Here is a 26,149-nt window from a genome sequence, read left to right as displayed (position 1 = left end):
AGTCCAGCCCGTCTTGGCAAGAGGGAGCCTGGAAGAATGCCCATGGTGAGACGCGAGCAGGAGGAATTAGCCTTTTCCTGCCTCCTTGAAGAGGCTGGTCTGTTCCGCCTCCTGCTTTGGGAACCAGAAGCCAGACTGCTGAATTGAGTGGAGGAAGGGTGAGGGTCAGAACCCCTGCCCCTCGTTCCTGGGAAGGGGACATGGGAGGGGTGGGCAATGAGCATTGTGGCAGTCTCTTATCCTCCCACTGCTTTTTTGGTTTCCTGATGCTGCCCGCAGACTCTTTTGGGGGGAGATGGAGACTGAGCTACTATTGCATTATTCACAAAGGGAAGGCCCAGCAGTGACCTGGAACCCACTCCCCTGGATCTCTGTGGGGTGGTCTCTCTCCTACAGTTGGGTGGCAGACAGGGCAGCTGGACCAGACACAGACCCTGCCCGTGTTCTCCAGTGGGGGAGAAGAGAAATTGCAGCCCTCCAACAGCTTAGGAAATGTCAAACCCAGGGAATATGCATCATCTCCCGTCCCCAAGAGTTCTCCCTTTCACCCAGGGAGCAGGGAAATTATCCGAGCCTGGGGCTGGAGAACTGACCCCTCCTCACTTTCACAAGTAGGAAAGGGGAATGAATGTTTTCCTTTAGCCACATTAGAAAATCCTAAAAAAAACCCACACAGTGAACCCTGTCAGAACCTTCAATGCCCTGCTGCCAGCATGCATCCAAGCCCCTCTGCACAAAAACAGCCTCTTTCCATCCCATCCCGCCACGTGTGGCCCAGAGGGTGCCCCCTCCACCAGCCTTCAAGACACATTTTAAAATTATACAGGAGGCAAAAATTAGGCCTTTCTTGTGTGTGTGAACTCAAAGGCTCGTGTGTGAGGAGCTGGCTCCCAGCACAGAAAGGGGGCTCTTGCAGGTGAGAGTATCCCCTCTTTGGAGCAGGCTGTTGCATAAGATGCCTGTGAAGACAAGCTATCACTCCAGGGGCTGCCATTAACAGGGTACACTGCCAGGAGAGGCTGTTGCACAAGGAGAGGCCAGAGGCTGTTGCACAAGGAGGGGCCATTGCACAAGCATTACCCCTGGGCATAGGCTATGCACGAGAGATTTTCTGCTCCCTGGGTCAAAGTCTCTCTTAGGAGCTGGAGAGATGTTCCACCTGGATGGTGCTGGTGCTGACAGTGAGGCAGATGTTCTTGTGGTGCTCTGAAGTCTTGTAAGGGGTCAGGTCAAAGGAGCAATGGGATGGAGGGTTGGGGGGGTTAGTGTCTCCAGAAGGGCCCCCCGCTGCCCCACCACCCTGCGGCTGGAAGTGCTGCTGTTGGGAGGCCTGAACTTGGGCCTGTGCCACTTGCTGCTGTGGGTCAGGGATGTTGTGTTTCCGCATGTGCTTCATCAGGTATGTCTCCTGTGAGGGGGAAGGAAGGAATCAGGGTGAGAGCGAGCTCCTGGAAAAGCAGGTATCAATGATCCACTGGGGACAGATCTCAAGACCTCTCCCACCCAGCACCTCTTCAGGGATGAGGACTAAATCTCTGCCCACCGGGGGAGTACTTCCATGCCTGCTCTGCCTTCAGTGATACTCACTGACGTGTAGGCCCGGCTGCAGATGGAGCAGGTATAGACCTTGGCGTGCTTCACTGTGTGCGTAGCCAGGTGAACTTCCAGCGAGGCAGCATCTGTGTACGCACGGTGGCAATTGTGGCACTTGAAAGGTTTGTCTTTGTTGTGCTGCCGCCTGTGGGACTGCAGAGGGGTGGAGGAAGGCGGGAGAGAGAGTGGGGGGAGGAGAATTGGATGTTAGATCTGAAGATGCCCCCTCATGACCTACTCCTTCTCAGGCCACAGGCCTCCTTATTCCTAGTATCCCAAGTGATTGGGCTCTGGGCTCGTTCCTTGGGGAAGAGCGCTCAGTTCTTGTCCCCCACCGTCCCAGTTTCCCTCCTGCTGGTTCATTGGCTGTATTTGAAGAGGGGAATCTCCCAACCCTCAGCAGGCTCCACTCCTACCCCTCTCCTCTGTCCTTCCCTACTCCCATCCCCTTCCTCTCAACTCCTTTCTTACATCCCACATTGCTCTCCTAGGCTCTCACCACTGCCTGATTCACTTTAACCCTATATACCGAACTCCTCCTCCACAGCCCCTTTATTCCTTGCCCTCCTTGTTATTTATAGCTCCTCCCCATTTAGTGTCGCCTATGACCTCCCTTAACATGTTGCTCACCCCTTCTTCCAGGGCACTAAAGAAGCCAACAGCCCAGCCCATGACCCGTGACATCTCTGATCCCCCAGCTCTTCTCTTTTCCCTCCACACCATGGGGGCAAGGGCAGTGCTACCAGCTCTTGTGACTTTACCACAAGTTTCATGATATCTGATGTTTTCCTGAGAGCCCCAGCTCCAGAGTATCATAGGGAAGAAAAGGTTGAACATGTGACCTCAAAAGCCAGACAGCAAATGAAAAGAACCCAACATTTTTCAAAATCTCATGATATTATAGGGCTTTATTAGGGGGGAGGGGGGTGGCAATGTTGCAAGTCTCCTCCTCTGCTACAACTCCACCACACCTGGAGCAGCCTCCCTGGATTTCTCTGCTTTCCTCCCCTGCAGCCTTGTGTGCTTCCTCCACTGGGGCTTGGGGTGAGCTCACACCCTTACCTGCAGGTTGGAGAGCTGGGTGAAAGCCTTTTCACAGCCTGGGTGGGCACATTTGTAGGGTCGGTCCCCAGTGTGGATGCTGTCAGGGAGGAAGAGCACAAACAGGAAGCAGTGAACAAGAAGCCAAAATGGATCCCCATGGCCTGATGCCCTGACAAGATCCCATAGCCACTCAAGCAGGAATGAGTGCGATGCTACCCGCAGACACTATTCTATAACCTTACTGAGACAAGGGGGCCCTGCTCTGTTCCTATGCCCAGCTAGAAGAGAAACTGGAGAGATTATATAGGATCAGGCTGGGTACAGAGGATGACAAGGACAGGAGTGACAGGCCAGCTTGGTATCTGTAGCAGTGCCAGGAGAAGTGGCTGTATATTCAGGTTCTCTGTCCCCAGCATAGGCGTCCACATGACTAAGGTGCATCTCTGCCCATACAGTGCCAGGAGACACGCTCCTGCTCAGGACACACACAAAATCTCTGCCTCTCAGGGTGATATCTGTGTCTCTGCGCCCCCTGCAATGCCAGGGAAAGCTTCCACACACTCAGTCTCAGTGCCCAACCCCCATAGTGCCAGGCTGGGATCCCTCATGACCAATGTCTCTCTCTCTGTGCCCCCCATGGTGCAAGACCAAGGATCCCCCAAGGCCAGAATGTGCCAACCTCTGCCCTGACGTGGTCAGTGTCTCCTGCGCAGCCTCCACTCCATCCTCTCTCTGGTGGGCCGCGTCCTCCTGGGGGTGCAGCTTGCCGCATCCCCTGCCCGCCCCCCGCATGCTCGGCGCGCGTACTCCACAGGTGCATGCCGGCAGTGGGGGGCGGGGACAGGGCCAGGCCCCAGCCTCTTGTGGCCCTTACCGTGTGTGCTGCTGCAGGTGGGAGAGCTGACGGAAGGCCTTCTGGCAGTAACGGCAGCTGTAGGGCTTGGCCCCCGAGTGGATGCGGAGGTGCTGGGCCAGGTAGGACGTGTTGGCGAAGCTCTTGGAGCAATGAGGACACTTGTGCGGCTTGACAATCGCTGTGTGAAGCTTGGAGTGGATCCTGCCGAAGAGGAGGAGGAGCAGCAGCAGTTGGACACGACCACCATCTGGCTAGTGTGGATGGAATGAGGGCACGAAGGGGGTGGGACAGCACCACGCTACCTGGCTACATATAGGAACTCCAGACGTGGACTGAACCCACACGCCCCCAGGGTGTATGACACCAAGGCCTGTCTGCACCAGGGGGCCAGAGAGAGGAGCTGAACAGTCTAGACTGAGGGGCATTGACAGAGCTGTGTGTGGGAAGCCCAGGACTGGAATAGCAGAGGGATGGCAAGACAGGTGGTGGTACAGGCAGAGCTGTTTTGGGGGTAAGGGGGAAGTGGACTGCCCTATACCTACTCAAGACTCCCACTGGTAACATCAGGCTAGGATTCACGGGAAGTATCACCTCTCTTCAGATGCCCCTAAGAACAGGCTGTCCTGACCTTCACTGTGGCAACAGTTCCCACGTGTTTGGGAGCACCACTACAGAACTGGTGTGTGGAGGAGATACCCAGCCTGTGGGAAACAGTGACTGCCCCAGTCACCTGCTCCTGTATTTTTCACTTCATGCATCTGATGAAGTGGGTTCAAGCCCATGAAAGCTTATGCCCAAATAAATTTGTTAGTCTCTAAGGTGCCACAAGGACTCTTTTTTTCTGAAACCTATCCCAGCCTAGTGTGTTTGCAGCATGCTGGGATGACGGCAGCATGCAGTGAGCAAGGCCCCAGCCTTCTCCACCCTTACCGTGTGTGCTGCTGCAGGTGGGAGAGCTGGCGGAAGGCCTTCTGGCAGTAGCTGCACGTGTAGGGCTTGGCCCCTGAGTGGATGCGAATGTGCTGGGCCAGGTAGGAGCTGTTGGCAAAGCTCTTGGAGCAGTGAGGACACTTGTGTGGCTTTGTCTCCGTATGAGACTTGGAGTGGATCTGCATCTCCGACTTGGAATAGAACGTCAGCGAACACATCCGGCACCTGGGACCGGGATGAGGGGAAGAGAGAGTGTCATATGGGGCAGGCCCCAACATGTACCAAAATTAACAGGGTGGGATCCTCACTACCAGAGGCTTAATGTCCCAGAGCAGGGAGGGGATAGTCCCTCTGTGTCTCTGGGGAGACCCCACCTGGGATACTGTGCTCAGCTGTGGGCTCTCAATCTCAGAAAAAGAGCGACAGATTGGAGGAGATCAGAGAAGAGCCACAGACACACTCCAGGGACCAGGCTGGTCAAGTTCTTGGGAGAGTCAGAGCTAAATCCACTTAGCTCGGTGAAGAGATGAGAAATGGGAGACAAGACAGCACCCTAGAAAGTGCATAAGCAGATAGGTATGATGGGAAAACAAATAAAAATTCCCAGACAAAAAACTTTGTTCATCTATTATTTATTTGTTGGGGGGTGAAAAAAGGACAGAAAACCTGGGATTTCCAGGTTAAGGTTCCACTTCACAATAAAAGCTGACCAGGAAGTGCTGGAATGTCTGCAAAAGCAGTTAAGATCATCAGCACCTTAACTCTGCCCCCTCTTTGGAGAAGGTATTGTACTTGTACAGTTTGAGTAGAATGTTGAAAATGAGAAGTACAGAGAATGCTTTTATAACTGGTTTCACATGTGCCTTGAATACCAAACATGATGCTTCATCACCTCAACACTTTTATTGTTTCCATAACCTTGCCATATTTCATTATATTGCTCTAGGAGTTTGGACACATTAGCGCTATGGTCATATGTATCTCTGGTGGCACATAGGCTCTTTAAACAGGGGGAAATGATTGACCTCTGTCTGCTATTTATCAGTAATCGAGAAAGTTTTTTTCCAAGGACTGCACATGGCTCCAAGACACTATTTGTCTAAGGGTATGTCTACACTACAGGATTAATCCGAATTTAGATAATTCGAATTTGGGAAACAGGTTGTATAAATTCGATTGTGCGCGGCCACACTAAGCACCTTAATTCGGTTTTTAACCACATTAATTCGGTGGTGTGCGGCCACACTACCCCATTAATTTAAACACAGTAATTCGGTGGTGTGCGGCCACACTAACCCTAATTCGAATTAACAAAATCGATTTAGGCTCTACTCCGTTCGTCGAGGTGGAGTACAGAAATCGATTTAAAGGGCCCTTTAATTCGAATTAACTGGCTCTGTAGTGTGGACGGGTGAAGGGTTAATTCGGATTAATGCTGCTAAATCCGAATTAATCCCGTAGTGTAGAACAGGCCTAATAGTGTCCAAAAGTTTTAATGATTGCTGCTGCAATGGAAAGGTAAGGCTGTCTAAGTCTCTGGCTACTCTTCAGGGTGCCACTACAGGGGCAGAGTAACGTATGTTATGGCCTTAACTATTCATTTGCAGACTTTTCAATATTTTGTGGGGGTTTTAGCAAAATGAAACATGCCCATGGAACTTCCAGGTTAATGTTTGAGAAAATTAAAAGGCCACCTAAAGGATTTTTGACTAATACAAAGATCATTCCAACTTTCACTCCAGATTGATGACTTTTTTGTCTGGGAATTTCCTTAAGTATTAAAAAATGTTTAAGAATTGCTTGGTGACAGAAGTCCCAGTAGATACTGTAAGTCAGCAGGAATTAGAACCCATTGTTCTTAGACATCCCCTCAAATTCAGATGTGCCTTTTCCCTCTTCCCCAGGAGATCCCTTCCCCTCCATGTGTTTGTGTCTACCCCATCTCTCTCTCTCTCACACACACACGGCTATTCACATTGGGGCCATGTGACAGTTATGAAATATGCATCAGTTTGATTAGTATATGCAATGCAGAAATGCATTTATCCAACACTTACCTGACACTTCCACAGACCCTATCCAGCCATGCCCTTGTTCCAAGTCCAGTTGCTGAAGTCCCACCTCCCTGGTGCAGATACTTACCACTGCTCAGAGCTCCTTCCTCCCGCACCATTCATTAACTCCTTTTTTCAGTCATTCCCACATTCATCTTCCCCTGCTTCTCATTCAACCTTTTTTCCGGATCCTAGTATAAGGTATGCATCCAAATAATGCACTGACACCGCACTCGGCTATCAAACTCACACGCTACCTGAGTGCGCCATTATTTTTTCAAGTAAAGTTAAATATCTCCTCAGACAATCATAGGCATCAGTGTTCTCCAGGACCAACAGAGTGGAAGATGTTTTGAATGTTAACATTAAACTGTTTTGAAGATGTGAAGATCCAAAAGAAGCATTAGAATGATTTCCAAGAACCAAAAGCTCATTTATTAACCCAAATGTTTTATCCAATTTGCCCCAAACTTTCCAAAGACTTTCAACCCTGGACTTAGATACAGCATGTGAAATTTTGGGTGAATTTTTACCTCATACTTACAGGATGGCTGACCACATCCTTGAACGCAGATGCTGAAAAGAATATCCAGTTGAACACAAGCTCCCAATTCAATGCAGTGGCTAGGAGGGCTAATGTGACTAGAAGCTGTACAAGTTATCAGGCAGATGTGCTGAATACTGGGTAGGAGTAATATTACCTCCATACAGCATTGGTGAGACTGGAATATCATGTCATATCATGGTATCCACACTTCAAAAATGATGTTGAAAAAACTGGACAGGGCTCAGAGAAGACTGGTTTTGTTCAATATCTTCATTAATGATCTGGAGGATGGAGTGGACTGTACTCTCAGCAAGTTTGCAGATGACACTAAACTAGGAGGAGTGGTAGATACGCTGGAGGGTAGGGATAGGATACAGAGGGACCTAGACAAATTAGAGGATTGGGCCAAAAGAAACCTGATCTACAAGGGTCTACAAGGACAAGTGCAGAGTCCTGCATTGCTACAGACTAGGGACCGAATGGCTAGGCAGCTGTTCTGCAGAAAAGGACCTAGGGGTTACAGTGGACGAGAAGCTGGATATGAGTCGACAGTGTGCCCTTGTTGCCAAGAAGGCTAACGACATTTTGGGCTGTATAAGTAGGGGCATTGCCAGCAGATCGAGGGACGTGATCATTCCCCTCTATTCAATATTGGTGAGGCCTAATCTGGAGTACTCTGTCCAGTTTTGGGCCCCACACTACAAGAAGGATGTGGAAAAATTGGAAAGAGTCCAGCGGAGGGCAACAAAAATGATTAAGGGGCTGGAGCACATGACTTATGAGGAGAGGCTGAGGGAACTGGGATAGTTTAGTCTGCAGAAGAGAAGAATGAGGGGGGGATTTGATAGCTGCTTTCAACTACCTGAAAGGGGGTTCCAAAGAGGATGGTTCTAGACTGTTCTCAGTGGTACCAGATGACAGAACAAGGAGTCATGGTCTCAAGTTGCAGTGGGGGAGGTTTAGGTTGGATATTAGGAAAAACTTTTTCACTAGGAGGGTGGTGAAGCACTGGAATGGGTTACCTAGGGAGGTGGTGGAATCTCCTTCCTTAGAGGTTAAGGTCAGGCTTGACAATGCCCTGGCTGGGATGATTTAGTTGGGAATTGGTCCTGCTTTGAGCAGGGGGTTGGACTAGATGACCTCCCGAGGTCCCTTCCAACCCTGATATTCTATGATTCTATAAGAATGATTCACGGTTTGGAAAACCTGTTTGCCTGAGAGACTGAAGGAGTCCAATGTATTAGCTTGTTTCAAAGCTTAGACAAAGAGGTGATTTGATCACTGTCTCTAAGTAACTATATGGGGGAGAAAATATCCAATAGTAGAGGACCCTTTAATGTAGCAAATAAGTGCATAATGAGATCCCAGGGCCGGAAGCAGAAGTCAGAAAAATTCAAACTGGAAATAAGACAAATTTTCAACAGTGAGGGTATTTTACCATTGAAACAATTTACTAAAGCATGTGGTAGATACTCCATCACTTGGAGTTTAAGTCACGACTGGAGGACAGATTTTTAGATGTGCTTAGTGCCGTTTTGAAAATCTGGCCCTAGGTATCTTTGTAACATATCTGTTCCAGTTTAAATGAAAGTTATTGGATTTGATGCAGGAGGTCTGACTCTACGATCACAACAGTCCCTTTAGGCCTTTAAAAAAAAAAAAAATGAATATTGTCACAGTATCAAATCTAAATAACATCATTCACTGCATTCCCTTTAGCAACTAATTTTGTAATGCAATAAAAAAAGCCATCAAGTTTGCCTGCCAGGGTTCTCCTGACATACAGGGTATATAAACACTCCTTTTCCCTGCTCCAATGTGGCTTCAGGTAAAACACAGGCAAATAAATTGGCTAGCTGATATGGAAGGATGACACTACCTTTGGGATGAACCTCGAATGAGGACACAGGTAAACCTTGTCCTTAAAGGATATAGTATAGAGACGCCCAGACATTAAGGCAACACAGCTCTCCTACTCTTCTGACCAAGGTGATGGCAACCAAAAATGCCACCTTTGTTGATAGATGCAGCAGAGAGCAAGTAGCCAAATGCTCAAACAAGGGACCAATAAGGCTTGATAACACTAAGTTTAGATCTCACAGAGGAACAGGGTCTTGCACCTGAGGATCTAATTTGATTAGGCCTTTCAAAAACCTTATGGATATGTCATTAAAGAAAATACAGCAATTATCCACCTTTGGGTTGAAGGTTGAAACAGCTGCCACATGTACTTTGATCAAACTAACAGCCAACAGCTGGTGTTTCAGGTACAATGAGTAGTCCAGAATATGTTGAACCAAAGAATGGGACAGTAGTATCACATACTGGTGAGACAAGATGCAAAAAAGTCTCCACTTAGGGTACGTCTATACTTACCTCCGGGTTCGGCAGTAAGCAATCGATCTTCTGGGACCGATTTATAAATCGATCCCGGAAGTGCTCGCCGTCGACACCAGTACTCCTGCTCTGCGAGAGGAGTACGCGGAGTTGACGGGGGAGCCTGCCTGCCGCGTGTGGACCCGCGATAAGTATCTTGTAGTTCAAACTAAGATACTTCGACTTCAGCTACGTGAATAACGTAGCTGAAGTTGCGTATCTTAGTTCGAACTGGGGGGTTAGTGTGGACCAGCCCTTAGAGAGGTAAGTAGCTCTTGTAAAACACCACCTACTATTTAGCAGGATCTCTTAAATCTCTTTCAAGCAAGACCACTCTCTAATATCTAGCCAGGAGCATCCATACAGTTAAATGAATGGATTGTAGGCTCAGCTGGAATAGGTAACCGTGATCTTGGGAGATTGAGTCCAAGTCTAGTGGAAGCGAGATTGGAGGATTCACTGACAATGCCAGGAGAGTGGAGAACCAGTGTTGGGAGTCTCACACTGGGGATATAAGTTAGACTCTGGCCTGGTCTTGTCTTATCTTATCTTTAGTAATACCACGTGAATACGCAGGATTGGGGAAAAGGCACAGAGAAGCCTGCCTGACCACGGCAGCAAAAACATGTCTGTCAGGGAACAGAACAGCGATCCTGTAGGGAACAGAACTGCTGACTTTTTCTGCTGGTTCTTGATGCAAATAAGTCTAGCTAGAGAAACCCACCATGATGGAAGATTTATCTGGCCATATCTGCATGAAGAGATCACTTGTGATAACTTGCAAATGTTTAACTCAGGCAGTCTGCTATATTATTTTGGATCCCCAAGAGGCAAGAAGCTTCTATATCTATCAAGTTGGCAATGCAGAGCTCCCAAAGCAGAGCTGCCTCTTGACAGAGTAGAGAACAGCAGGCTCCTCCCTGCATGTTGAGGTAGAACATTGCTGCTGTGTTGTCTGTGTGGACTAACAGGCTCTTTCCCCTGATAGGTGGTAGAAACACTTGGTATGCCAGTCAGAGAGCTTTCAGCTCTCTGATGCTGATGTGTAAAGGTAAGTCCTCTGGGGACCATAAACCCTGAGTCTGCAGAGAACCCTGATGGGCCTCCCCAGCCAAGGGCATGTGTGTCCATCACTAACATGAGTGTCTGTTGTGGGCCAGCAAAGGGAACTTATCCACCAATTTAGAGAGGTGAGGACATAGGAAGGCACCCTCACCACTGAGTCTAGATGACAGCTCACTTCAGCCCACCCTGTAGACTTCTAGGGCGCAGTATGGCGTACTGAACCAAGGAAATGCAGGAGGCCATATGCCTCAGGAGTCTCAAATGATTTCATGCTGTTGTGACCAGGTGAGCTTCCATATCTATAAAAACTGATCAAATTGCCTGAAAACTTTAGTCCGGAAGAAAAGCTCTGTCTTGAGTAGAGTCCAGTACAGCCCCTATAAAACTGTATTCTCTGGACCAGGGAGAGGAGAGACTTGTCGGCATTGACTAGCAGTCCCAGAGCACTGAATATTGACTGGATGAGCTATACACTACACTGTACCTGAAGTCTAGATCAGCCCTCGACAAGCCAGTTGTACAGGTAGGGGTAAACTTGAACTCCCAATTTTTTGAGAAATGCAGCTACTACTGCCATAACTTTTGTAAAGACTCAGGGAGCTGGTGACAGGCCACATGGTAGTATGGTGAACTGGTAATGATTTTGATTTACCAGAAATCCTAGGTACTTCCTGTGAGCTTGGTTGACTGCCACATGAAAGCAGACATCTTTAAAGCTGAGGGCAGCATACCAATCTCCTCCCTGAATTGTGGGGACAATAGAAGCTAAGGTAACCATGCAACACCATCATTTTAAAGAAATTGTTAAGTTGACGCAGAACTAAAATTGGTCTGAGAACCTGCTCCCCATCCCTTTGCTATTAGAAAAATAGAGGGAATAAAACCCCACCCCTCTGAGACACTGTGGAACTCCTCTAAGGCCCCCACAGAAGGAGAGATTGTACGTCCTGGAAGAGTTCCTTGCGAGAGTGGTCCCTGAAGAGGGACGGGGACAGATGGATTGAAACAAACTGGAAGGTACAGACCACCTCCACAGCGCTCAAGACACACTGGTCCGAAGTAATTTGGGACCAAGCACCAAGGAAGTGGGACAGAGTGTTTGCAAAAGTGGGGAAATTTGGGTCTGGAGAGATGGAGACTGATATGGTGACCTTGACAGGTCCACCAAAATGACTGTTTGGCACTTTCTGGATGTCTTGAAGGGCCTGGAGCTGGAGCCAAAGCAACAGGAAGGGGCGGCCTGCACCTATGACCCCTGGACTTCTTTTTTTGATAGGTCCTGCTAGAGGTGCGTCTGCTAAGGTCGACAGTGCTTTTTGACTGGAGCAGGAGCGTACAGGGATTTTAAGGTGGTCCTTCAGCCTATGGAGCTTGCTGTTCACCTGGTCTACGAACAGAGAAGGATTCTCAAAAGACAAGTCTTGAATAGTATTCTGGACTTTTCAGGGAAAACCAGAAGACTGTAAGCAAAAGGGATCTCCCACATAGCAACCGCAGAAGCCATGGTTCTAGATGCTGAGAATGCTGCGTCCAGTCCAGTGTGCAGCAATGTTCTCACTAAGAGCCTGCCCTCATTCACCAAGGAAGAGAATTCCTGCCTAGCATTAGGAAAAAGTTTTTTGAACCTCTCCATGAAGTCCCAGAAATTAAAATCATACCACCCCAGCAGAGCCTGTTGGTTGGCAATTCAAATCTGCAATGCCCCAGTTGAATAAATCTTCCTCCAAAAAAGTCCAATCTCTTTGTGTCCTTTGATTTTGGGGGTGGGGGGAGGGGAACGACGGGACACAGCCAGATGCCCTGTTACACACACTCATTAGCTGCTGTAACGACGAATGACCCTGAAGGCGGGTGGGAGTAAAGATATTCAAAGCCTTGGAACGGCACATAGGACTTTCACTCTGCCTGCTTTGAGGTGGGAGGCAATGAAGAGTCTGCCACAGAGCCTTCATAGGCTCTAGTATTGCCTCATTTACTAGCAGTGCTACCCTAGAGGGACCTATCCCTAATAAAATGTCAGACGTGAGGACTCCCTGACCTTTTCAAACATGAATGCCCAAGTCTGAAGCCACCCTCTAATGATTCCTGATAAGCTTGAAAGTCACCAGGAGGAGTGAAATTGCCTCCGAGGAAACCGCCTCGTCCAGAGAGGAGGAAGCCAAGACTGGAGGGGGCTGAATTTCTTCCACAGAATGTTTCTCTGCTTCCAGTGCCTCTTCTTGATGCTCAGTACCAGGCCTGGTACTGGACACTGAAAGTGGAGCAGCTCAGTGTGAGGACACCACCTGCCTAGATGAGGGCATGGAGTAGGCATGACGAGGGGAGGATCTAGAAGCTGTGGAGGAAATCCCAGAGGTTCCAAAAAGGCCACTGATATGGGGCTGGACCCCAGTGACCTCCTGACACAATTCCCATGGTAGCTCCCATCATGGGGTCACAATGGTAGGCAGAGAGAGAGGATCTCAGAGGGGACTGGTGGGTTCTGCTCTGGGATTGTGAGATGTAAGATCCAACCTCCGAGTCTGATGACAAAGTTTCCTCTTCCTCTGACCATGGAGGGGCTGCTTCAGTTGGTGATGGGGACCAGCACCGAGAACCTGGTGATGGGCAAAGTGTCACCATCATTGCTGGCTTCCCCTTAGACAGTACTACTGGGCTGACTGTCTGGGAATTAAGCAGCTGGTGTAATCCCGTAAGTTGCAGTGTTGGTGCTGGGGGATCCAGCACCGCCAGCACCATCAGCACCAAGAGGCAGAGCAAATTCTTTGCCACCATGAATCCCTCCACAGTAGCCAGCATGGAGACTGTACCTTGCTGTGGTGCCGCTGAAGTTGGTGGGTGGGCTCAAAGGTACAGGAGCCAAGTGTGCTGACTTAGGCACTGACTTGGAGGGGGAGTGCTTAGATTTCAAATGCACTCCATTCAACTCGTTCTCTTACCAGACTTAGAGGGTGGAGATCGTCTCCCGGTCAGAGCCTCTTGGGAAGACTTTTATTTCTTCTTCGGCACGTGTGAAGATGATCAGTGCCAGGACTCTGACAATGCTGCAGGCATGCGTCTCACTGAAGCTGCAGCTCTCAGCACCAAACTGGACTGGGGCAGCTCCGATGGTGGTCTGAATGCCACCTCCCTATCCTTTTTCATTCTAGGTTTGAATTCCTGTTCTTTCATGTATGCTTCGCCCAGGCACTTAAGACAACTACTGTACGGGTCGCTCAATGGCATAGGCTTTGAGCAAGAAGCACACCACTTGAAGCCCAGTGACCAGGGCACAGAGAAAACCATTCTGGCAATGAACAGGAGCTCCAACAACTGTCACGGGCAGTAAGGAGGAATTGAGGGAGGATAGGGGCAGCTCTGCCCTTTATACCTGCACAATGTGTGGCAGCAGAGGGTGCTCGAGCTGCTCTACGGGTAAAAAAAGTTTCTGATGGCCATGTGCTGTGTGCACAGACACCAAGAATGGGATGCACATGTGCAATCACTGGAAAAACTATTTTTCCATTATAAGTCTCTACCACTCAGACAAAATGAAACTGATCAACTAGAAATTTTGTATATGTGATCCTTGGCTAGAAGGCAAGTTTGTGGGGACATTATAAAGAGTTAATTAGTTTGAGAAACAGGATGTTTTTCACTTTAGGAAAAGTTTTCACAAATATTTTTGCACCAAATATTATGCATCAGAGCAGTGTGGCCTAGAAACTCATTTAGTTTGCTCTGCTTTCCTCACCAAGGTCCATGGCCTTAAAGGAGTTGACTTTTAGTTCTTGTATAATGGCTTTTCATCTATAAATCTAGGAAAGTTTTGCAGAAAGGTCAGTATCATCCTCATCAAACAGAAAGTGAGGCACTCAGAGTTGAATGAAGTGACTTGCCCAAAATTACACAGCAAGTCAGCAGTGGAACTGCCAAACTTCCAGTTATGGACCTGGACCAACATATCTCTTATAGTCAGAGTATGTTGCAACATCCCCAATAAAGGTTGCTGAAGGGATCTCCTTTAATCTTTCCATTATTTATAAACTTTGTCAAATTGTCACCTTAAAAGTCAGAAATTCCCCTGGTCAGTCTCTGCCCAAGGGAGGAGGAGTTGTTTTTTTTTTTTTTAAATCAGACCGAAAATGATTTTGCCATATTTTCAGAATAAAATCATTTAAAAAAATGTGATTTATTTAAAAAGCCTTTCTGGCACCTAAGTAGAAGGGGGGGGGGGGCGACTTGATGCTGAGGAAAGAGATTATCCTTAGGTCACATGCCCTTTTGGTGTTTGGGTGAAAAATCTGTCTGCATTTAGCAGTTATAACCATTTAAAGATAGTATTTCATCCATGCTATATTTAAAATAATTCCTGGGTGTTTTTGTAAACAACCGTTTCCCACTATTCTAATAGTACAGTAACTCCTCGCTTAACCTTGTAGTTATGTTCCTGAAAAATGCGACTAAGTGAAACGATGTTAAGCGAATCCAATTTCCCCATAAGAATTAATAAATTTATTAGAGCATAAGCTTTCGTGGGCTACAACCCACTTGTAGCCCACGAAAGCTTATGCTCTAATAAATTTGTTAGTCTCTAAGGTGCCACAAGTACTCCTGTTCTTTTTGCGGATACCAGACTAACACGGCTGCTACTCTGAAACCTGTCATAAGAATTAATGTAAACGGGGGGGGGGTGGGGGAGGGGGGGCGCGCGCAGGGGTTAGGTTCCAGGGAAATTTTTTTCACCAGACAAAAAACTATATATTATATAGATATACACACAGTATACGTTTTAAACAAACAATTTAATACTGTTCATAGCTATGATGATTGTGAAGCTTGGCTGAGGTGGTGAAGTTAGAGGGTGGAAGAGGGAGGGATATTTCCCAGGGAATGCCTTGCTGCTAAATGATGAACTAGCACTTGGCTGAGCCCTCAAGGGTTAACACATTGTTGTTGATGTAGCCTCTCACACAAGGCAGCACGAACAGGAGGGAGGGGAGACAGCATAGCAGACAGAGACAGACACACACCTTGTGTGTGTGGGGGAGAGAGAGAGAGAGAGAGAGAGAGAGATGCACACTGCCCCTTTAAGTAAGCTGACCTACTCTTAAGTGCATTGTCTTTTTAAGTGGATCAGGAAGTTGAGACAGCAGCTGCTGCCCCAAGCTCTCTCTGTCTCTCTCTGTTCGTATCCCCTCCCTGCTCTATATGGAAAAGGCGTAAGCGGGGTGCAGGAGCAGGGGGGAGGGGGACACCCTGACATTAGCCCCCACCCCTTCCCCCCCTGCACAGCAAGCAGGAGTCTCTGGAGCAGCTCCAAGGCAGAGGGCAGGAGCAGCACATGGCAGTGGGGGGAGGGATAGCTGAACTGCCGGCGATTGATAGCCTGCAATTGATAGCCTGCTGGGCGGCTGCAGCACAGGGAACTTAGGGGAGCAGGGAGCTGATAGGGGGGCTGCCGGTCCACCCTGGTTACGAGCCCCCACCAGCTAGCTGCAACGGGCTGCTCTTCCTGCAAGCAGTGGACAAAGCAGGCAGCTGCCAAACGATGTTAGAAGGGAGCATTGCACAACTTTAAACGAGCATGTTCCCTAATTGATCAGCAACGTAACAATGAAACAACGTTAACCAGGATGACTTTAAGTGAGGAGTTACTGTATCACACATGGGGGTGTAACAATTTTGTATGGAATTCTAGATTGTACTAAAAGATTTGGGAAATTCTTTAAGAAGGCAGTGATCCATATTCCAGACAGCTTCATATTACCTGGAAACAGGAATTGTCAATGCGTAAGATCAATGGTCCACCTAAATCAGTGTCCTGTATCCAACAGCCATGAGTATCACATGCTTCAGAGGAAGATGCAAGCAGCCACCTAGTGGACAATTATGGAATAATCTGCCCAAAGGGGAAGTTTCTTCCAAACCCCAAGCAGTGATTTGGCTTATGCCTGAAGCAAGAGGAGTTATCTACCTTTACAAGAAATTTGTATTTATTATATACACACATACATAATTAATCAGTGGAACTTATTATCCTTTTGAGACTAAGAGCTTAGCTGGATTCAAAATAGGTTATTTATATGGATAATGAGAAAATTCACGTTACCTTAGGTAAGAAAATAATTTCCTTTTATAATTTTTGAATTTGCTGCCTCTCAATTTCATTGAAGGTCTCCTTGCCCTTGTATTATGATAAAAGTTTGAGAAGGGCATCTTAATCAACCTTTTTTCTACTCCATTCATTAGTTTGTATTCCTCTCACTCATCTGTTCTCTCAACTGAACAGTCCCAATCTCCCCAAGCCTCTAATCATTTTCACTCTCTGTCTCTGAACCACCACTATTTTGGTATATCCTTTTTGAGAGGGAGGCCCAGAAATTGCAGGTGAAGTCCTTTATAAAATGACACAATATTCTCAAAATGATTTCTTATCCCACTGTATGTGTGTTCTAACAGTTTTGTTTTTCTTAACTGGTGCTGCACACTGTAGAGTTTCAATGAAAATTTATTCTCAGTAGAGCCCAGGATTTTTTCCTGAGTGGTTAGAGTTAATATAGTTCCCAACATGTCAAAGGAGTTCAAATTACTCCTTCCAGTATGCATTACCTTAACAGTGTGTAGTTACACAGAAGCCCTCACAACCTGGAAATGCCAAAGTTAAGGGTGGATGTGCAACCTTAACTCTGTCCCCATAAATCTGGGTGATTGTGACACTATCTTCAAGAACACAATCACACTTATATCCATGAGACCCCTGCTTCATCTGGTGCCCAGAGACAACTGAACAGTACTTTTGTCCCCTCACTGTTCAATTAACAGTTCCTCTGCCTCACTCATTGGGCCCTGTTTAACTGTATAAGGCAAGAGGCCTGCAAAAACACAACCAGATAATAATGACCTATTATAATACAGATATGCAAGGATTTTGATTCAAGTGCTTAACCATACAGTGTATTGTATTTAGTTATTAAATCCAGTTTTTACATGATTCTAAATGTCCCTCTGGGTCTGGTATGGGCTTTAGGAAGTCAGCATGGTCCAGCAGACAAAAGAAGGGCTTGAGTCAAGGTTTCATATACATAATAGTAGTTTATGAGGACAAAAGAGCATTGCAGATTAAAAATAACATCTGAAAGCCAGACAACTCAGAGGTTACTCTAAGAACAAAATTGGAAAGAAGGGAAATGCAAAATTAAAGTAGCTTAAGCAACTTTAACTCTGTCTCCCAAGCCACCCTTCATTCAAACTAAAGACTAAATTTTATGCCTGCACATGGCAGGGCCTGTATAGTATCCGTGTTCTTAATTACACTGTTCAACAGTCATCCTACTAATGTACATACTATCAAATCTATATGTGCCACCTACAACCAGCTAGCCATCCCAGCCATGTCCAGTCCTCCTATCACCTGAGGTGGCTTGACAAGACCAGACAATACCCTACATCACCTTCCCCACCAGACAGCAACACTAATACCTGCTTGCTTTCTGTAAACACACCAGTGACCTGCCAAACACCTATGCTAGCTTCTCACTACTGAGCAGTCACATCAGTTACTGGAAACTTCAAACACGTTAACACTTTTCTGTTTCCATTTGGTTGGATTCCCTGGGGCTACAGACACCTTAAAATAGGTATATCATCCTGGTCCAACTAGATACATCATAGAATATCAGAGTTGGAAGGGACCTCAGGAGATCATCTAGTCCAACCCCCTGCTCAAAGCAGGACCAATCCCCAACTAAATCATCCCAGCCAGGGCTTTGTCAAGCCTGACCTCAATCCTGCTATACAAAGTCAGGAGAATGTGAGCCAACGTATCTAGCTTTGTTAAGGAGGCTGTAGGTTTCTGAAAGTCCTCAGATGAAGCCTCCAACACAGCAGTCAAAATCAACTTACAGCAATACATTCATGCTCATCACAGAAATCTACTAGGCTCAACAACTCCACTTGTTTCTAAGTGGTGAATGAGGAGGCCCCATGACTGCAGAATTTAAGCTCTCAATTATTTAAAAAGTTAGATATCTATGCCTGTCACCCTAGCACCAGAGTTCTGTATATAAACTGCCCCAATCACCATCTGATCTTACATATGTGACTCAAGTTACTAATGTAGTGTCACTTTCCTGAATCTCCAAACACCTGGTTCTAGTCACTGCTGCTATTCAGAGCTTTGCTAAGTAGCAGTACAATCAAGTGAAATTAACCACCACTCTTGTCGGCTCAGGACTGTTATTCAGAACCCAGCCTGTGACAGTGGATGACAGTGAACCTTATGAAGATGTCAATTTCACATTTCTGGATTGCATGGGAAAGCTCTGTGAGAGGCCTCTGACCAATAAGGTGTGCTCTACATTTTCTTTTAGTTAAGCTAAACAGATTGAGCTCTAAGTCTCTCACTACAAGGCATTTTTTCCAGCCCTCAAATAATTTATGTGGCCTTTCTCCCAACACTCAATATCCTCAATTTTTTCAACATCCCTTTCAAAGTGCAGATGCCAGAAATGGATGCACTATTCCAGGATCAGTCTCACCAATGCCATAGACGGAGGTAAAACCACCTCCCTACTCCTGCTCATACATACAAGGATCAGGGCCACCATTTTGCAACAGTGTTGCATTGGGAGCTCCTGTTAAGTTATTTGTCCATTATGACACAATCCTTTAGAGCAGGTGTCTCCAACGTGGTGCCCGCCAGGGCATCTATGTGTGCCCGCCTACTGGCCGCTGGAGAAGCGGCCGCCGAAATGCTGCTGAGAAGTGGCAACGCGAAGAAGCGTCGCTGCCGAAATGCCGCTGATTTTTGGCGGCATTTCGGCGGCGACACCTCTTGACGATGCTACTTCTCGGCGGCGATGCTTCTTCGCGTTGCCGCTTCCCGGCGGCCACGCTCCTCGGCGGCTAATCATCAGGCGCCCGCCACACGGAAAGTTTGGGGACCACTGCTTTCGAGAGTCACTGCTTTCGGTGATACAGTCCTCCATTCTGTAGGTATGGTCTGCATTTTTGATTCATAGATGTATAACTTGGCATTTGGCTGTACTAAAATCCATTTTATTTGAATGGGCCCAGCTTACCAAGTGATCCAGATTGCTCTGTATGACTGCAATATCCTCGTTATCTGCCACTCTGCCAATCTGTGCGTCATCTGTAAATTTTATATTTACTTTCCAGATCATTGATGAAAATATTGAATAGTTCTGAGCCTAAATCTAATCCGTGCAGAACACCACTAGAAACATCCCTATTGGATGAGGATTCCCCACTGACCACTGGTTTTGAGATCCATCAGTTAGCCAATTATTAATCCATTTAATGTGTACGCTATTGTTTTGTATTGTACCAGATTTTTAATCAGAATGTCATGCAGTACCAAGTCTGGGCTTTCAGTACTGGGAAGCTGGCAGAGGCAATGGTGACTCATTAACCTACTGCTGATGTGGAACTAGACGTTAACCAGTATACTAATTACACTCAAAAAAATACATTTAAAGAAGAGTGAAACTGCAAAGTCAAGCACTTGAAAGTTAGGAAATGTCAGAATTAAGGAGGCCTGTGCAACAAGTTTGATTGATAGAAATAACAGCATTGATACATAATAGACTTGGCACCACATGGCATTTTGATTAAAGAAATTAAACAGCATAAAACCAGCATAGCACACATTAAATGGATTAAACTTGGGGTTAAATGATAGGTCTCAAAAAGTAACTGCAAACAGGGAATCATCATCAAACCAGTAGACTTCTAGTGGGGTGCCACAAGGATCAGTTCTTGGCCCTATGCTATTTAACATTTTTATCAATGACTTAGAAGAAAACAAAATCATCACTGATAAAGTTTGCAGATGATGCATATATATTGGGGGAGTGGTAAATGACGAAGAGGACAGGTCACTGATACAGAGCAATCTGGATCACTTGGTAAACTGGGCACAATCAAACACTGAGTTTTCCTATGGCTAACTGTAAATATATACAGCTAGGAACAAAGAATGTAGGCCATACTCACACAATGGGGGACTCTCTTCTGGGAAACAGTGACTCTGGAAAAGATTTGGGGATCACGGTGGCTAATCAGCTGAACACGAGCTCCCAGTGCAGCGCCGTGGCCAAAAGAAGCTAATGCAATCCTTGGATGCATAAACAGGGGAATCTCAAGTAGTAGTAGAGAGATTATTTTACTCCTGTATTTGGCATTGATGTAACCCCTGTTTGAATACTGTGTGCAGTTCTGGTGTCTACAATTCAAGGATGGTGATAAATTTGGGAGGGTTCAAAGAGCCGCCACAAGAATGATTAAAGGATTAGAAAACCTGCCTACTGGTGATAGATTCAAGAAGCTCCACCTAGTTAGCTCAACAAAGAGAAGACTATGGGGTGACTTGGTTAGTCTATAAGTACCTACATGGGGACCAAATATTTAATAATGAACTCTTCAGTTTAGCAGAGAAAAGTATACAACATGAGCCATGGCTGGAAGTTGAAGCTAGACAAATTCAGACTTGAAATAAGATGAAATAGTCTGGAACAAGTTACCAAGGGTCATGGTGGATTCTCCATCACTGACCATTTTTAAATTCAGATTGGATGTTTTTTGTAAAAGACCTGCTCTAGGAATTATTTTGGGGAACTTCTATGGCCTGTGTTATACAGGAGATCAGACTAGATTATTATAATGGTTCCTTCTGGCTTTAGAATGTATTAATGTTAATTTGCCCCCTTGTGCATATGCATTATGATAAAGTCTTTAATTCCATTTTCACATATTTCCAAAGGACCACTACCTCATTCAACATACAGGGTGAACAGTGCTCACCATTTTGTTTTGTCCTCATTGTTTAATATGTGGCCCTTTAAAATCCTGCTCTTAAAACAGAATTATTAATTTCCTCATAGGCTTTTCCATGGCGCTCATCACGATAGTATCTAAGTGATCACAAACATTAATGAATATATTTTCACAACACTGTTCTCAGGTGAGGTATTATCCCCATTCTATGGAGCTGAGGCACAGAGGTAAAGGTCAAAAATGTCCACTAATTAAGGGGCACCAATTTGAAACGCCATGGGCCTGATTTCTATAGAGTACTTAGCATTATATATATATATTCAATGCATAGGTTCCACTGATCTCGGTTGCAGCTAGGAATGCTCAGTACTTCTGCAAATCAGACCCCAGGGTCTCACATTTGACACTCAGAAAACGAGGAACACACAATTAATCACCACCTGGGAAAGGTTTGGTGTGACTTGATGGAACGCTGTAGCAGGGCAAGGATAGAATCCAATTTTCTAGGACAGCATTCAGTTGCCTTAACCATAAGACCATCTTCTTTCTTCCCACAGCCCCCGTCTCATTCACTACAGACCTTCCAACTTCCGCAACAAACAAGACGGGGTCCTACAGACAACAAGGAACTTCTCTACACTAAGGTTGCCAGAATTAAGCCTGTGCATTTCTTACTTTGCAACCCTAATTTTCTTTTAACAGTGTGTGTGTGTGTAAAAATTTCCTTGGTTTCTTAAAAAGCAAACTGAAAAAACCTCAAGAATTCCACTCTGTGGCATACTATTGCCATCCACCTGGGTCATTAGATCCTCTGCTACTTGAACTAACCGAGTAACTGAGAGCAAGAGCAGGTTGTCATCCCCTGTAAGGACTAGCTCTAAAGGGGGACGAGACATTTTGCCAGTGGGTTTCACAGATATTTACTGACAGCAGTGGAATGGTGAGACTCAGGAATTTTGGGTTCCATTCCAGGAGAAGCTCTCCTGCCGACATAGCGCTGTCCACACAGGGGGTTAGGTTGGTATAACTATGTTGCTTAGGGGTGTGGATTTTTCACACCCCTGAGCGATGTAGTTATATCAATACAAATCTGTAGTGTAGACCAGACCTGAGGATCTATCCCAGATTCAGGTGTCAATAGAGGAGGTTTTGGAACAAATTGATAAACTAAACAGTAATAAGTCACCAGGACCAAATGGTATTCACCCAAGAGTTCTGAAGGAACTCAAATATGAAATTGCACAACTATTCACTGTGGTATTGTAGCGGGGCGGCCTGGCTCCCAGCCGCCCCTGGAAGGGACGAGCCGGAACAGCCGCCAGAGTGGGCGGAGCCACTGCCGCCTGTCCCCGCCCCCTGGAAGTCAAGGGGCGGGACAGGAAGTATAAAGGCCAAGCCACAACGCTCAGTATCTGGCCAGCAGCGGGAGAGGACAGACGCTGGTGCCCGAGCTCCCGCCGGTCCGAGCCTGCCCAGAGCCCGGTATCCGGAAAAGGACTGGCCGAGCCTGCCCAGAGCCCGGTATCCGGAAGAGGACTGGCCGAGCCTGCCCCGACCCCCGTATCCGGAGGAGCGGCCTGAACCAACCCCCGCCGAGAGTCCAGAGGAACCGGCCAACCTACCCAGCGCTCGAGGCCCGGAGGAGCCCATGGTCTGGGACCCGGTCGACGAGACTCACGATATGCAGGTACCTATGGAGGAGGAGATGGGAAGTGGCCCGGGGATAGCAGACCCCGAACCTATGTCAGTGTGTTGCGGTCAGGATCCCCACTGACCCCGTTGCAGATGGACTGCTGCGGATAGGGCCCCGGGCTGGAACACAGTGGAGTGGGTGGGCCTGTGTTCCCCCCTGCCACCCCACGCCGGGTGGCAGTCTCTCCTCCTCCCTACCTAAGGCCAGGACTGCCCCAAAGTGACCCAGCCCCTGCTACAAGGCCTGGGCCGCTGTTTGACTATTTGTTTGCTGCCCTGCCCTGATCTAGGGCCTGGGCTAGCACAAATTGACCCAGCCCTGGTTAAGGGCCTGGGCCTCTGAGAGACTGATTGCTGTGTGCTCACTCCCTGCCTAAGGGACTGAGCTTGAACTGCTACTTGTGTGCTCACTCCCTGCCTAAGGGACTGAGCTTGAACTGCTACTTGGGTGCTCACTCCCTGCCTAAGGGACTGAGCTCAACTGCTACTTGTGTGCTCACTCCCTGCTTAAGGGACTGAGCTTGAACTGTTATTTGTGTGCTCAAACCCTGCCTAAGGGAGACCTAAACTGTTATTAGTTTTGTAGCGGGGCGGCCTGGCTCCCAGCCGCCCCTGGAAGGGACGAGCCCCACCCCGGAACGTCTACAGGTATGTCATTTAAATCACCAAGTCACCTTTTGTATTACTTGACTGGAGGAGAGTTAATGTGTCACCAATTTTAAAAAAGGCTAAAGAGGGGATCCTTGCAATTACAGGCTGGTAAGCCTAACTTCAGTACCAGGCAAACTGGTTGAAACTATAAGAACAGAATTTTCAGACATAGCTGAACATGATTTGTTGGAGAAGAGTCAACATGATTTTTGTAAAGGGAAATCATGCCTCACAAATCTATTAGAATTCTTTGAGAAGGTCAACAAACATGTGGACAAGAGTGATCCAGTGGATATAGTGTACCTGGACTTTCAGAAAGCCTTTGACAAGGTCCCTCACCAAAGGCTCTTAGGCAAAGTAAGAAGTCATGGGATAAAAGGAAAGGTCCTCTCCTGGATCAGTAACTGGTTAAAAGACAGGAAACAAATGGTAGGAATAAATGGTCAGTTTTCAGAATGGAGAGAGGTAAACAGCAGTACCCCCGAAGGATCTGTACTGGGATCAGTACTATTCAACATATTCATAAGTGATCTGGAAAAAGGGGTAAACAGTGAGGTGGCGAAATCTGTAGATGATACAAAATTACTCAAGATAGTTAAATCCAAAGCAGACTAGAAGAGTTACAAAGGGATCTCACAAAACTGGGTAACTGGGCAACAAAATGGCAGATGAAATTCAATGTTGATAAATGCAAAGTAATGCACATTGGAAAACATAATTCCTACTATACATACAACATGATGGGATCTAAATTAACTGTTATCACTCAAAAAAAAAAAAGATCTTGGAGACATTGTGGATAGTTCTCTGAAAACATCTGCTCAGCGTGCAGCGGTCATCAATAAAAGCTAACAGAATGTTAGGAACCATAAGACAGAAAATATAATAATGACACTATATAAATCCATGGTACACCCACACTTTGAAAACGGCATGCAGTTCTGGTTGTCCCATCTCAAATAAGATATACTGGAATTGCAAAAAGGACAGAGAAGAGCAACAAAAATGATTAGGGGTATAGAACACCTTTCATTTCCTCTGAAGCATCTGACATTGGCCACTGTTGGAAGACAGGATAGTGGGCTAGATGGACCATTGGTCTGACTCAGTATGGCCATTCTTACGTTCTTATGAGAGTGTCTGCACCAAATTAGGACTTAACTCATTTCAATGATTCTGTGGATTGCAATCGAGTAAATATCAGTTGAGAAACTAACTGGTTTTTAAACAAAGCTTATCATTTCCTTGAATTTTTAGCTGACAGGGAGTTCCAGGCCCCAGGATTTCCTGTCTCTCCCACCTTTCTGATGCTCCGCAATTGTCCTCATCCCAACACTGAAAGAGAGAACTGGCAGAGAAAGTCTTTTGTCAGGCAGAGCTCCATTTCTGATGAATGTGCATGGGTAGCCAGGTGAGGAGTTCTGCGACAACCAGCCAACAGAAGTTCATTGGGTTGCAACTCTAGCCCCTCTGATCAAACAAGTAAAAGCCTTGGGGTGAGGACAGAGGAAATGGAACTTGGGGTTCGAGGTGGCACAGAGAAGCTGGCAAGCATGAAGTCCTGTATGACTATTGTACCTGAGCCTGTGGCTCCTCTGCCCTGCCCTCTCCTTTTTCCTGGACCCTGGGCTTCCCTAGCCACTCACAACTTTCCCTCCATCCCCCAAAGTCAATCTGCTCCTGTGCCCCCATTTCTCTGTGCTCCTCACTCTGTCCCCTCATCTCAGTCTTCCCAGCACATCTCCTATTTTCCAGTCGCCCATCTCCCCCAGCCCTAAGAAAGCTGTTGATCAAAGAGCAATGGAAGGTAGGGGAACTGGGGAACCAGTGAAATGGCAGGGGGAGGTACAGGAGCACAAGGCAGGGAGCAGTGGAAAGGCTTTTTGTCCCCCCTCTTTAAAAAAAAAATCACAACTAGGGAACAGCATGAGAAACCCCTAGAGCAGTGGTTCCCAAACTTTAACAACCTGTGAACCCCTTTCACTAAAATGTCAAGTCTTGTGAACCCCCTCTTAAAAATAATATTTCCAGGGATTTTCTCCTTTACCTGAGTATAAATTATAAAAGCAGTGATCTTGGAAATATAAAATTTGTTTTTGTGACATGCTTATTACACACTATGTATTATTAATTATTATTTATCATTACAGTATTTTTATTGCATTATGAAAACACTCTTCCAAGATTTCACTTTTGTAGCTTGTATCACTTTGAATAAGCTTGTTATAAGACAAGGCTCCTATGTTTCATCAAGGAGTGTCAGATGTGAAACAGCAGGAAGGTATTTAAGAATCCAACTCAAAGAGTTCTTCCTACACAAGCATTCAGGTCTTGAGCAGTCCAGGCAAACAACGCATGTTACAACAAAGCTTAAACTTGTTAAGAACATAAGAGCAGCCATACCGGGTCAGACCAAAGGTCCATCTAGCCCAGTATCCTGTCTACCGACAGTGGCCAATGCCAGGTGCCCAGAGGGAGTGGACCAACAGGCAATGATCAAGTGATCTCTCTCCTGCCATCCATCTCCATCCTCTGACAAACAGAGGCTAGGGACACCATTCCTTA

General features: G+C 46.6%; 1 protein-coding gene across 9 annotated transcripts in view; it reads right to left on the bottom strand.

Annotated features, from left to right (window-relative positions):
- Positions 1-480: 480 nt before the first annotated feature.
- ZNF384 (zinc finger protein 384) overlaps positions 481-26,149 on the bottom strand; it is a 36,785-nt gene continuing 11,116 nt past the window's right edge. For 7 of the 9 annotated variants that reach the window (XM_026660206.2, XM_026660204.2, XM_026660205.2 and 4 more), the window contains 5 exons: positions 4,424-4,648; positions 3,512-3,694; positions 2,656-2,734; positions 1,588-1,746; positions 481-1,408 (listed from right to left, as the gene is read on the bottom strand). In XM_026660206.2, coding sequence (XP_026515991.1) covers positions 1,136-1,408; positions 1,588-1,746; positions 2,656-2,734; positions 3,512-3,694; positions 4,424-4,648 — 919 coding nt within the window. In that variant the 3' untranslated portion in view covers positions 481-1,135. The remainder of the gene's footprint in view (positions 1,409-1,587; positions 1,747-2,655; positions 2,735-3,511; positions 3,695-4,423; positions 4,649-26,149) is intronic. The other 2 variants (XM_026660214.2, XM_026660215.2) reach the window with 1 other exon arrangement.

This window comes from Terrapene carolina, unplaced genomic scaffold, assembly GCF_002925995.2.
Source record: "Terrapene carolina triunguis isolate 2854851 unplaced genomic scaffold, T_m_triunguis-2.0 Scaffold740, whole genome shotgun sequence".
Taxonomy (NCBI): domain Eukaryota; kingdom Metazoa; phylum Chordata; order Testudines; family Emydidae; genus Terrapene; species Terrapene triunguis.
Note: the sequence above shows the minus strand (reverse complement) of the source record. Positions and strands in the feature narration are given on the sequence as shown.